Source organism: Micropterus dolomieu, linkage group LG04 (genome assembly GCF_021292245.1).
Source record: "Micropterus dolomieu isolate WLL.071019.BEF.003 ecotype Adirondacks linkage group LG04, ASM2129224v1, whole genome shotgun sequence".
Classification (NCBI taxonomy): Eukaryota; Metazoa; Chordata; class Actinopteri; order Centrarchiformes; family Centrarchidae; genus Micropterus; species Micropterus dolomieu.
In genome coordinates, this window is record NC_060153.1 from 3,354,863 (window position 1) to 3,368,056 (window position 13,194).

Here is a 13,194-nt window from a genome sequence, read left to right on the forward strand (position 1 = left end):
AGGGAGGGAGGGAAAGGGCAAATGCGCAAAGAGGCCGCCCCCTAACGTTTAAATGACGGTAGTACATGGTACAATAGAAAACTGTACTTTCAAGCAGTGGTGAATAAGTATTAAGACCTTTAACTGCAGTAAAATTACCAGTAGGCCTACAACACTAAACATATTCCAAGTAAATGTACAGAAGTAAAATGTATTTAAAGTATCAAAAGTAAAAGTATTTGTTTAGCAGATTTTACCATACAGTATTACATTATAGGCTATAACACTCCGTGGTGGAATGTAACTTAGTTCATTCTCTCAAGTACTTTACGTAAGTAGCGTACATTTTTGAAGTACTTTTCATTTTATGATATTTTATACCTTTTACTCAACTAGTCCACATTTCAGAAGGAAATATTTTTTACTCTCTACTTTCTATTTATTTGTTCTTTAACTAAAGAGTTCACCTCTAAACTTCTGAGATGGTTTCACTAACCTAACTGAGACCCATAGGTAAACATATCCAATTATTAACAAATTCACTTGAGAAATGTCCCAGAAAGGAATTAAAATGTGTTTAACTGAATTATTTTTTTTCTTCTATCCTATGACATTAATTATCTCATGACCGTCCAGATTTGGAGGAGGGCCTGGCCCTATGTTGGAAATCACTGGACTGTACTACCTAACTGTGTATAAAGAAGTTACTGCAGCCAGCTACTGCAGTAAAATGCTACCTGCACATTATTGCATCAGTATTACCAGTGGTAGAAGTAGTTGCGATGTTTTACTTTCTGTAAGTAAATATACCAGTATCAAATGATGAAAATGTATTTAAAGTAGCAAAAGTAAAAGTACACATTAGGTGGCAGGACAGCCTGTCAAATTGATATATTATAGGATTATTATTACAAGTGTTAGCAGCATTTTATGTTTTAGCTGGTCAAGGTGGCCCTAATTTGGCACTTTATATTGTTGGCTCATTCTGTTTTGTATGTAAAATCTCGGTTTTCAAAGGAACTGAATTGTAGTGGGGGAACAAGTACAATATCTCCCTCTGAAATGTAGTAGAGTAGAAGGATTAAGACGTAAACAGAATTCCTCAAGTTAAGTAGTAGAGTAAAGGTACTTGGATACTTTCTACCACTGCTTTCCAGCAAGAACTACATCAGGCATGTTTTATTATAAAAACAGTATTTTATTAAAAGGGCTCAGAAATTAAGTTACACACATCATGTGGGGAAAACTGCACTCATCCATTCTTTGTTGACCTCATTATATGTAATCATTCATCTATTTCAGAGCAGAAACATTATTGGCATTAGATAGACTCCCTGTGTATCCTCCACTGTACGAACTGTGTGTTTAGTATTGCAGCAGACTGATATATAATTTATTCACAGTTTGACTCAATAGTGCATCAGTTGAGAATCATCCCTCAATCATACCTCAGAATCAGACATCATTTATTAAGCATACATGATAGATTAGTGTCCTGACGTTTAATACATCAAGCATGTCAAAATATGATTCACTAGTAATTTCAGGCCAGCAAAATCCAGAGGAATTTACAGTTATGTGGCTCAAATGGGGGTGTCAGGTTAAGAGAAATTAATACATTTACCATATTACTGTATTTTTCATTTGAATATCCATGCAGTAGGCACTTTGGCAAACAAAACAATCACTGAGAATATATAAGACTACTTCAAATGGCCCATGTGGCTTAAATGATAAACCAAAAACAACATATTAAAATGAAAGGAGTTGTTTATTTCATCTTCATGTGAGTGCTTTCTCCTACACTAACAGAGAATATCCTATAGCCTCATGTCAACACTGGGATGCATCGACATATAGTATTTGGTTTCTGAAATAAGCCCATGATCAAAGTGAGGTATGTACCTCTTAAGTGTGCGTCATAAAAGATTCTGCAGTCACCTTCCCAGAAAACTGGTTGTTACTGTAGGGAAAAAAGCGCATACACAGATGACAATCAGCCAACAGCAAATATTGAATATGTTCTATGCTATCCTGACAAATGCTGGAATATCCCAGTTATTATTTGCAGGTTCAGTAAGAACCCAAACCAAAATGTTTTGGTAAGTATGATGAAAGTGTGGAGGTCTCTGACATACAAGCTCTATGTAGAAACACAGGTGTAATTTATTCCAGCTTGTACTCTCTCTCTCACACACACACACACACACACACACACACACACACACAACACACACACACACACACACACACACCTCCCTAAAGGCCTATAAGATGAAGACTTCTCTACTTCTCAGAGGCCGTGACGGAGACACGATTATGTCATCAGAATCATCAGAATCAACTGCAGTGGCTCCACCAGACTCGGCTGTGCAAAGCGCTGTTTGATCTGCAGGAGATACAAAAAAGGTACAAACTGTGCTTAGTCACTTGGGTATAATTTTGTTAATTATGTTTAACCCAAACAGCTCACAAAAGACACAAAACACACAACAGAAGGTGTAAACAGTTTCCAATATGCATATTTCAATTTAAATATGTATGATTTTATAAAGATTTGGCTCTCATTTCTACATATTTTCCTCCAGCAAACATTACATCAATGTTGAGAAATCTAATTAGGTTTAAGGATATATACATGCTGATCAAAGGATCTTTTAACTGTCAAAACACCAAAAAGGATATGTCCTCTCTCTGTTAACCTGTTGTGGGTGTCATCCTGGAGGAATTAGTGCTAGGGACAAGCCAGGGGTCTTCTTCCCCACCATACTTTTCATTGTCTTTATGGAGGGATGCGGCACCTTGGCAACAAAATAACACCTTCAGTAACCAGTCAGTAAGGCACAATTCAGACACATCCATAAAAATATATGTATAGACGATGCAAATGATTGCATGTTTTGACCAAAATTGCAGCAAAACTACAGTTATGACAAACCAATGTCAAAGAAATAAGATGAGGATCACAAGCTGAAACTGGTACAGTCCAAAAATTCTCAGGGAAGCCCACTGCACTTCAAATGCAGGGGCAGTATTTGTAAGCATGCAGAAAAAAAGAAAAAAAGAAAAGAAAACCGCTGACATCGCTGCTCTGCTCTATGCGCCCATCTCCTGTCAGGCTATGTGAAAGTCAGGGAGATGGAGGGGAAAGCGATGGGGAAGGTGGTGGAGTTTAACCGGGTAAATTTAGGTTAGGCAGCAGCCTAGAAAAGGGCTCTTAAACACTGGTAACTTTAGATCTGTGAGGTAGCAACATTACTGGTAAACAGGGCTGCTGAGTATCCTCATCAGTTCTTGAATGGAGGCTATAGAAGAGCTGTCTGGTGCAGAGAACACAGGCACTCTGTAATTAGATCAGTGTGCTAGCGAGATCCTTCACTACTCATAAAGACGTCAGGTTGGATATGATGAGCGGTTTTGAGTTTGAGCACAGGACGATGCCATGGTGTTGTATACTCAACAAACAACAAGCCTGAACTCTGACTGACACTCTTGAGTGGTTGTATTGATGGTGTGGTTTCTGTCAATGTCACATGCCTTGCTATATTTCCAGCAGAGAGAAGTCCCATATTATTAGCCAAAACACACATGACACTAAACTGTCAATCATGAATGCAAAGGGAAACCATACATTATTTATTTTTATTTATGGTTTATTTTTATTAGGGGCCGATACATCTAACACAGAAAAACTGAAAACTGCAATCTAATGTGTGTACCATAGTGTTTTTAGCAGTTGCTAATTTGCAACACCAAACATTTACAGTGGCATAGATGTAACAAATAAATTCTTTGAACACAGCAGGTATTATTGACCTTTTTCTTTGTGGGCAATGCTGTGTACCACATGGTTAGTCTGAATGTGTTTTTGGTTTGTTTGCACTTCTCAATCATAAAAATGTATGTGTGAACCTCACCTGTTCTGCTGGATGTGTGTGTTGAGCGAGCTCTTCTTGGTACCAGCGTGGGCAAATTGTTTGAAGGCATAGAGAACCCTGAGCTAATGCACAAACACACACATAATGCCACAAAATGCACTGTAGGTTTTACTGGGTCTCTTCTTTTAACAATTCAGTGTGTAAACATGAGTTACCTCTCTATTGCAAGACTACACCGAGCCAGGTGTCCCCTGAATGCAGACTGTATCATCGTCAAGGCAACCACATCCAGCTCTCCTTCAATGGAGGATGCAACATCAGTACGCCTGGTTGCTACTACAGCCTGAAAAGAAAATATGAGGAAGGGACAGAGCAGCATGGAGACATAATTAGGAGAACAAGAGAGATATAGGATGTTCAGTGGGTGAGACAGAGGGAGAAAATGCTTGAGGAAATGATTTGTAGAGCCATCTAGTGGTAATTTCACTAAGCTGCAACTCATGAGTTTTTTTCAGCACAAGTCTGTTTGTAATGATGTCTAGCAGACTTGCCCTATACTGAGTCAATGACATACATGAATTCTGATTCATTTCCACATCCTTTACTCTGCTCTCAGGTCTTAATTAAGTTCGCTTTCTGTGGTACGATGGTTTGTGTTAACTGGTCTGACTTTGCAGATAGGATGACACGTCTGTCAGGTAGGGCCGCTAATCAGGTTGGCCGGTGCCAGCCAACTTCATCTACCCCTGCCGACAGGTTAAACAACGCACGCTAGTAACAGGATTATAATTACTGAAGCATTCATGTGTTTATCACTTTAATGTTGCAGCTGGTAAAAGTTGATCTAATTTTGATTACTTTAGATAAAGTTACTGCTGTGTAGTTTGCGAAGTAGAACAAACCAGAAAATGGAAATATTCAATTCCAGTACAAGTAACTAAAAATTGTGCTTAAGAACTGTACTTCAGTAAATGCTACATTCCTAAACAAAAACCTAGTAAGGACAATCGCACTTGCCAAAAAGATGAGTTGATATCTATTAATTGTCTCTGTCATTTACCCATGAGGGCTAGTGATGAGATGTACAGTAGGCCTACTTCAATGAACCAGTGACTGGTTTGTTACTGTAGTGAGCAGGGCTTTAGAGCCCAGTGGCATAGTTAATATGTCCAGCAGTGGAAATACACAGTGCAGAGTTTCACACTGATAGCCCAGTCTACAACATCTCTCTTCCCTGCTGTATTACAAGTTCTTTTTCCCTAAATACTGTATGTGAATCACAAAAATCTAATTAACACATCTACTACTGGCAGTGGTGAAGTGTCGAAGCAACTGATAAAGTCCTACAAAACAAAATATCTAAATCGAGGGTGTAAGGATGGAGAGTACTGTATGCTGTGCAGAATGGAAAGCCATATCTTCATTCTTGATATCAACTCACAATATTGCTAAGAAATGCCTAACATTACAAACAACAATATTGTAATTACACCACAAAAAATAATATTGTTTTGTTATTACAGTGGCCATTAGTTTAAAAAAAAACACTTGAATATAGTAACAGTGTATGTGGCAACAGTGTTTGTGTGTGGGTGAAACCTTATTCTGAGCGTCTTTCAGCAGGTCCTTGAGCTGTGACTCTCTCAGGAGGTGGCCTCGTAATGCTGACTGCAACACCACCATGTCCTTAAGATAGAACACAGAGAGAGAAAAAGAAATCTGGGACAAAGGGTCTGGACATTTTTTATATAATATTTCTCTCACACATTAATCACTTCTTTTACATAATTACATAGTTACATACCCTATTTCTGTGCTCCCTCCAGTTTGTCTGGATGACAAACGCTGCTTTCTCTCTTTCTTTCTTCTCTGCATCTTTACCCAATTCTTCATCATCTTCCTCCTCCTTTTTTTGACCTCCAGTGTCCCTCTCTTCTCCCTCTTCCAGGCCTGCTCCAGCCTGTGTGTCCTCATGCAATGTGGCAGAGAGAGGGGAGAGCTCAGATTGTGCTTTACTTCTGTCCTCCAGAGTTTGGATCCTCACCCACAATTGGTCCAACTCTTGTCTGAGAAACACAAACATATAAATAATATAATAACAATAAAAAACAAATGACAAAACGCAACTAGCAGCCATAGTGGAAGTCCTCTAACAATTAGCAAGCTTAGGATTTCTAAACCTATGACTTTGGTTTAAAGGTAAATATAAATTTACTTTCTGAGAGGTTTTTTCACACATACATGGAATCAGATTTGATTTCAGGCAATTGCAGCATGGTAGGAAGCACATATAATGTGACGCAAGTGAGCTGACAATTACTGTCTGATCATATCAGACACACCAGCCAACACATCTAGTATAGGTTAGCAATAGCATTGGCTGCCAATTGCATGTCTGGCAGTTTCATTGCTGCCTATTTAAAAGTGACTATTTCCAGCTGGCAGTGAAGATGTTAGTCTGTAAGAGCTAACAACTCTTCTTTCCAATTTAATGTCTTTATAATATTGATTTGACCATCACCCACACTGCCACATCTCTTTCAGTCGTCTCTCTTTCTTGCCTTGCTGTTATACATTTAGACATCATTTGAATACAGACAATACTCCTGTGGATCTTTATGATGATGCCAACTGTGTCCTCTGGGACATTTTTGATGTAACTACAAAGCATTTGTGTGAAAAAGGCAACAGCTGTGATCTGCAGGATGTGAATCAGTAGATTTCCACATAAAATGACTGTTTCAGATGTAAATCCAACAGCAGTCAGTGCCAACAGCAGTGGGTGACAGTTCTTTTAAATGCCACCACACATTCAAAGAATATGTACATGTATATGGAGGCCTTTTGATTTTTGAATTTAAAAAAAAAAAAGCAGAGCTATATAGTAGAGATGTACTGATGTTACCTACATAGTATGGCAAGTTGAATCAAATGACACATCATCTAATCATCTGAATGGCACATTCACACAACTAAAAACTTACTTATGCTGTTGTTTCTCTTTGTCCCGTTCTTTAGTCTGTTCAGCTTTCCACCTTTCGGTCTCTTTCTCCAATTCTTGTCTTTCTGTCCTCAACTGTCTCAGTTCATCACTGAAAACACAAACACAGCAGTCTCAAGAACAAATTCCAGTGACTTTATGCCCATAGCAACAGTCACTGATGTAATAATAAAAACAATGCAGCTCCACCTAAATTCTGGTAAAACACCAAGGTTTTTTCCCTTTGGTGTATGTCATGAGACATTTATTAAAATGGATACACTAGAAAATATATATAAAGGCTGCAGGTAAACTGAGTAGGTCTCACTCACTCTTTACTTGACAGAATCTGCTGAAGCTCCACCTTCTCCTTCTCCAATTGGCTGAGGCCCTCTCGCAGATCAGAAAACTCCTCCCCTTTGTCAGTGATAGTTCCCACTGAGACCACTGCCTCTGTTGCCATGGTAAACCCCAAAATTTCAGTGGGCACGGCCTGGACCTCCCGATCCAATCGGTTGCTGCTCTGTGCTGACTGGGCATGTCTTCTGCTGTCCTCCAGCCTCTGATAGGAGGAGAGAAGGGTTGGCGTGTGATGAAGCTGCTATCCATGTAAGACACCTGACACAGATGACTGCCTGTGTTTACATGGACAACTAGTTACAGTTTTCTCTCACCTTCTCAACTTCCAACAGCCGTCTCAACAGTCTCTGTTTACTCCACTCTCTGTAACCTAAGGGACACACACACACACACACACACACACACACACACACACACAAGCATTACAAAACAGAATACAACACCTCCATGATCTTTCATCTTTTAATGCAGGTTTTGAAATTGATGCAATTTTAAATAAATGATTCCCGAATTCTGTCTCAACAACAAAGTTAACTCTATAGAACTTGATTAATTAAATTGTTGATTAATGGTTATGGATTATGGATTCATGATAAACCATAATATAAGTTTTAACAAGTCTGATTCCCTATACGGTTGTGTTTTCTGCAGAAATGAAGAGCCTAAAAGTCTATCCACTAATGCAATCAATGTGGAAAATACATTTGAGTATATTTCTCTATTTCCCTGATATTGTATACAGTCCTCTGTATGGAATACAGTTTTGTTAATGTCATTATTCACCTCCAGCTTTCATAATTGTTTCGACACATCACAAAATTTTCGACACAGTAAGTTTCCACTGACTTAACACACTGTGATCACTAGCACTCATGCACAGCAGAACAGGGAGGAAAGTAAACCAAGAAAGATGGAGTGAGCAGAGTAAAAGGTGTCACATTTAGACCTGTATCCAGCAAAAGAAACCTAGAAATTGATTAAACGCATAAATAAAAAAATAAATATCTTTTAATCTGGTAAGTTTTAGAAGTCTAAGGGACAAGGCTGTCTGTGTGGGTTTGTTGCGTAAGAAAAGACCTTTGATTCCTCCTGTAGGACTGTCAGTGTTGAGCTCCTCTCTGAGCGCTGTGTTCTCCTGTTGGAGCTGCTTCAGGTTCTCAGACAGACGATGAACCGTGGCGCTTAAAGCTTTCTGCTGCTTCTGGGAGCATTTACTCTCTGCTCGACTACTGTAGACAGACAGAGGAAGGGAGGGATTTCATGAGAAAGATATGGATAATAAATGCACGTATGACAGTATTTTTAAACAGTTATTACAAATCCTGCAACCCAATTCCTTTGACTAATCTGTGTGGACATTCCTTACACCCAGGATTAAAATCTCTGACTACACACTCATTCACCATATATTTGACAAAGATCTAAATCACTCAATAATCACAACTGTCTAATTTCAGTTCTGCAAAAGCGAAATCTTATCAATCAATCTTTACACTTGTTTATAGTATTTCTTTTGATTATTTGATAGCCTTATGAAAAGTAAATGCAACAACCAGCACTCACCCAAAAATCTACAATCATGTCAAAGTACCCAAGAGATAAATAACAGTAGAGGGGAAGAAGTCACTGCCAAAAACAAGTACAGGATTACAGTTTGGACCAGATCCAAGTCTGATGGTCCACCTTTACACATTCGGGTCAATACAAATACAGTTTAATTCAGGGTCACGGCCCTGAGCTGAAACGGGTAAAAATATTTTGTTACAACTTTCTATGTCACAATTTGTCCTCTAGCATAAACAAACATGGAAATTAAGCAGTTGCATACCTTTTCTCTGCAGCTTCTTGAAGCACCCTCAGCCTCTGGATCTGAAAGGCGAGCCACACAAACACGTTAGGTGGGATTTCCTTTTCCACAGCTGAGTTCGCACACTCTGCAACCAAAGTAAAAGTGATGCAAACACAGAGCGGAGCGCTTCTTTCATCCAAACACAATATTTAGTGTAAAATTCTGACTCTCATTACATTGATAGTTGAATTAGGTTTTCTGCTTTGGGAAAATCTGTATGCGGTAACATGGCAAAAGATTTTTTAGTTTAACATTTAGGTGGAAAAACAACAAAAAGCAGACATTTTATATTTTGAGGTATAGTTGTTACCTCGTCATAGTAGGTTTCTACTGTGATCTTCAGCTCCTCCAGGTTGGTGGTCCTCAGCTCACTTTGTAGTTTACTGGGGGCATAAAGTGAAGAACCTAACATTACACTGGTGCACACATAAACCAAGTGGACTTATGCAAAGGTGGAAAAGTGTACCTGAGGGCATTTTCTTTCTCTCTACACTGCTGCTCCAGCTTCAGGATTCTCTGTTTCAGCCCATTTAGAACCTTGATGGATAAAATCAATTTTTTAAAATCTGTATAAAATCAATATGAAAATAATATATGACATGTTCATCAACAGACTGGACGTACTCACCACACTCCCTTCTTTTTTCTTATCCACCAAACTACGAGTATATTCAGATCCCTGTACAGTAGAAAAATGTTTTAACTTTTTTTCCCCCAAATGTTTCTGTTGTTCAAAACAACACACTGAAACAATTTAGTGATCCTACTTTAGTGGGATCCAACAGTTCTTCTATCTGTTTCTCTCTTTTAGCATTTTCTTCCTCCAGGCGGCGAAGTTTAGCTTTCATTTGCTGGTTGTCAGACTTCTGTGCCTGGAGACTCTGCAGAGAACAGCACTAGTGATTAATCACACACTAAGAAATGCATAAAATGAAAAGTTACAACATATAAAGAGAGCATATCCTATAGAGAAAATCCTGAGATGCCAAATCTAAATAAAGTTGTCTAAACTCCCATTTTCCCCTTCTGCAGGAATAAATGTGTAAGTTAGCTACAGAAAAGCACACTGGAACTAGAAGGCATTTAATGCATTTCGGCAGACCAGAGAGGCACAGTGCACACGTCACGTTACACTGACGTGTGACGCCGAACTCGCCCGCAGTTTTTTTTTTTTGTTTTTTTTTTTGTTTTTTTTTAAATCACACCACCCTGATACACAATGTTTTCTATCAGTGTGTTTTTTCCTGTATGCATAACGTGAATTTGAGAACAAACTGAATACACAACTTTAATTTTTGTAACTCTTTACCTTTTTGAGGCGAATAATCTCATCATACATGTCCTCCTTCTCTCTGTGGTCACCTGTGCCAAAGGTGAAACCTGCAACACAGAGGGAGAAATTGGGAGATGGTAAATAATCCCTCAAACAGACTGAGACATATTCTCACTTTGCAGTTATGAAACACCTGATGGTGGTGATATCATAATACCACCCTCACTATGTCTGTTTTCTGATACCGTCTCCCATCCTCAGCACAAAACCTGACCTTCAGCGTCAACTGTGTCTACTTTTCCTCATGTAATCTCTTATTCGGACACACCTACACATTCTCTCACCATTGGATCCAGAGTGGAGAAGTTTGTGTTTTCTCGTGCTCAAGGTCTGTTGGAGAAGCTCTGGCGTGACGTCGCTCTCTGATCTCAGCGTCTGGGACACATCTGAAAAGGACGTAAAGAGAAAGGTTCAAGATATTTCCCAACACAAGTAAAAACTCTATCTGCCTCATGCATTTAATACCTTTAGAGAACACTTTGTAGTTTGAACACTCCCTCAAGCTCCACGATCCATTTTTCCAATATAACAATGGATCCAATAACAAGTTTGCATAATGTAATTGAATTGAATTTTTCTTCCCAGAAAGATCAAGTCAAATGGAATATTGTTTAAGTCTCGCAGAGTTGCTAATCATCCGTTTCCCAAAGCAGGATACCTACAAAGTCTCAAACCACCTATCATCTGAACAAACTGAGTCTCTCGCTCTTTCTATTTCTTTTTCCATCTGAGCCTCGGCACAGTCTGTGGAGCTTCAGTTATGTTTTCAAGGTGCCTACCATGGCCGTTGCTGAGGGATGTGAGGCAAGCTGAGCCAATGTCCCCAGGCGTATCCCCTCTGGTGTCCCCCAGGGAGGCCCTCGGCAGTCTCCAGGCCGCCACTGCTGCTCTTCGGGGGTTCACATTCAGACTGGAGAGGTATGGAGACCCTACACATATACATACTCCATATTAATAATCATGGAATTTGGAAAATGGTTTTTTTACAGTATCTGCAAAAATGTATCCACATAACAGCTGGGCAGGTGCTTACTTGGAGAAGGAGGAGGCTTGCCAGAAGATCGCTTCCTCGATGTTCTCTGATGGTTAACAAACAAAAGCCGTTAAAGCAGAAGAAAGGTGTATTAATCAATTTAACTCTGTGAGGCAGAACATAAGTCTAAAGCAAGACATTGACCCAAGCAGAAAAACAAAAATGTGCAAAGATATACTACATGAAGTGTTGTGCCACAGAAAGTCATCATTAACAGTTAATTTGTTTACCTTTTCTGAAATATCAGCAGAGAAGGAGAAGCCATCCTAGGTTGGACAGAAGAGTGAGGCAGCAGTGTATGTCAATGAGAAAGGGATGTTTTGAACAGACAAAGGGGGGAGAGAGAAAACATTAATCCACAATTACCAATAATCCAAAAAAATAATGCACATTTGGATTTGAAATGTTTAGCCTATGTTTAATTTGGCTATGCCTCATAAACTCTCATAAACCAGAGTTCCCAACCTGAGTTTCTGAACACACAGGTGGTCCCATGATAAACCTGAGGTATGTATGATTAAGATGATTAAATTTTCTGTTACACAAAATATTCTATTTATATTAAGATTGAGATTTTTCTTAATTTTTAACTCAACACTTTAACCTCTACAGACCTCTAAAAGTCCTTCATATGAGACAACTGACAAACAAACAAGAAGGATGTGGTTAAAATTCTCTCAGCACACATCCCAACTAAGGCATTACAAGTAGACATAACTACAAGTGTTGTGAACAACTGGCATTTAAACTACTGTGTTGCGTGCTGTTTTGAGTTACAGGCTCAATACGGACACAGGTGTGTCAATAGGTACTTCACACTTACTGAAACAACTAATTTACAGACAGAGGGAGAAAGTCAGTTGTATTCTTGACCTAACCAAAGCTAAGGACTCACCAGCTCCTCACAGTCTTCATCTGTTTGAACATCACTCGCCTCCAGAGACATCTTAGCAGTTGCGCTAATCATAGCTGGTAAGCAAACGTTACGTTAAGTTGGAAAGCTTGACTTTCTCTGTGTGTAATCCTCTCATTTTTTCCAAGTCAAAAAGCGCACTTCAGGTCGCCCCTCTCTTGCTAGTAGTAAAAACATGGGGCAACAAAAGAGGCGTTAGCTATGCTACAACTGGGATTTTCGCAACTCAGTATATTCTCCACGTAAGAAGCCGGTGATGAGGTGACAGACACTGTTGATCATAGCTTCCTGAAATCCGTTAAAATGTTGTTTCCTTTCCATGTAGCTATAGGTTACTGTTTCCACACCAGTGTTGCAGATCGAGTCGTCTAGCAACCAGGCAGGCAGCTGTTAATGAGTTGCGTCAAACCAGCTAGAAAAAGGCAGAGTTGGTCCGGAAACCACGCGAGGATGCCTTCAAAGTTAAAGTATAAACAAAATAAACGGACGTAAACGTGTCAAATTACGGTTAGTACAATATTTTTTTAATTTACTATAGATTTATCATTATATTTTTTTTTAAATAGAGAAAATATCTGTAATATTATGAAGAATAAGGCAACATGTATTTCAATAAAAGTTTTTTGTGAAAATTCAATTCTGTTGTGTATTTTGAGCTTTGATTAGCTTGACAGTGGTACTGGCTAAGACCACTGCACAGGGCTGTGTAAATAGTTTCCCTGTATTTCCTTGCTTCTGACTCGTTTCCTCACGTTGGCCATTGGTGAAGGGGTGCTAAACGGAGGGACCCATGGGATTCCCATGTCTTATAGTACATAACGTTTTACATATACAGAAGATGACTGCATATAGAAACATATATAAAAACA

At 39.0% G+C, this 13,194-nt stretch overlaps 1 protein-coding gene across 3 annotated transcripts; it reads right to left on the reverse strand.

Moving 5' to 3' along the window:
* Positions 1 to 1,156: 1,156 nt before the first annotated feature.
* On the reverse strand, positions 1,157 to 12,721 carry iqce (IQ motif containing E). 3 transcript variants are annotated; one of them, XM_046047768.1, is made up of 22 exons: positions 12,308 to 12,721; positions 11,643 to 11,678; positions 11,413 to 11,458; positions 11,159 to 11,308; positions 10,664 to 10,765; positions 10,356 to 10,426; positions 9,814 to 9,927; positions 9,675 to 9,725; positions 9,513 to 9,583; positions 9,357 to 9,429; positions 9,026 to 9,066; positions 8,275 to 8,426; positions 7,512 to 7,567; positions 7,170 to 7,399; positions 6,842 to 6,949; positions 5,662 to 5,923; positions 5,457 to 5,543; positions 4,073 to 4,200; positions 3,897 to 3,979; positions 2,682 to 2,780; positions 2,235 to 2,368; positions 1,157 to 1,942 (listed from the first exon to the last, which is right to left on the reverse strand). In XM_046047768.1, the coding sequence occupies exons 1-21, from the start codon at positions 12,377 to 12,379 to the stop codon at positions 2,247 to 2,249; spliced, it is 2,154 nt and encodes a 717-aa protein (XP_045903724.1). In that variant the 5' UTR covers positions 12,380 to 12,721; the 3' UTR covers positions 1,157 to 1,942; positions 2,235 to 2,246. The 3 variants fall into 3 exon arrangements, with proteins under 3 accessions (XP_045903724.1, XP_045903722.1, XP_045903721.1); XM_046047766.1 differs by having other exon boundaries at positions 1,157 to 2,203; XM_046047765.1 differs by having other exon boundaries at positions 1,157 to 2,368.
* Positions 12,722 to 13,194: the final 473 nt, after the last annotated feature.

Bases quoted from the DNA above. Each gene is read 5' to 3' on its own strand.
- iqce (XM_046047768.1), bottom strand. From the start codon at position 12,379: ATGATTAGCGCAACTGCTAAGATGTCTCTGGAGGCGAGTGATGTTCAA. The intron at 11,309-11,412 runs GTAAGCACCTGC...GTATATGTGTAG, and splicing joins CAAGCCTCCTCCTTCTCCAA to GGTCTCCATACCTCTCCAGT. The intron at 10,427-10,663 runs GTGAGAGAATGT...TCTGTGTTGCAG, and splicing joins TCTCCACTCTGGATCCAATG to GTTTCACCTTTGGCACAGGT.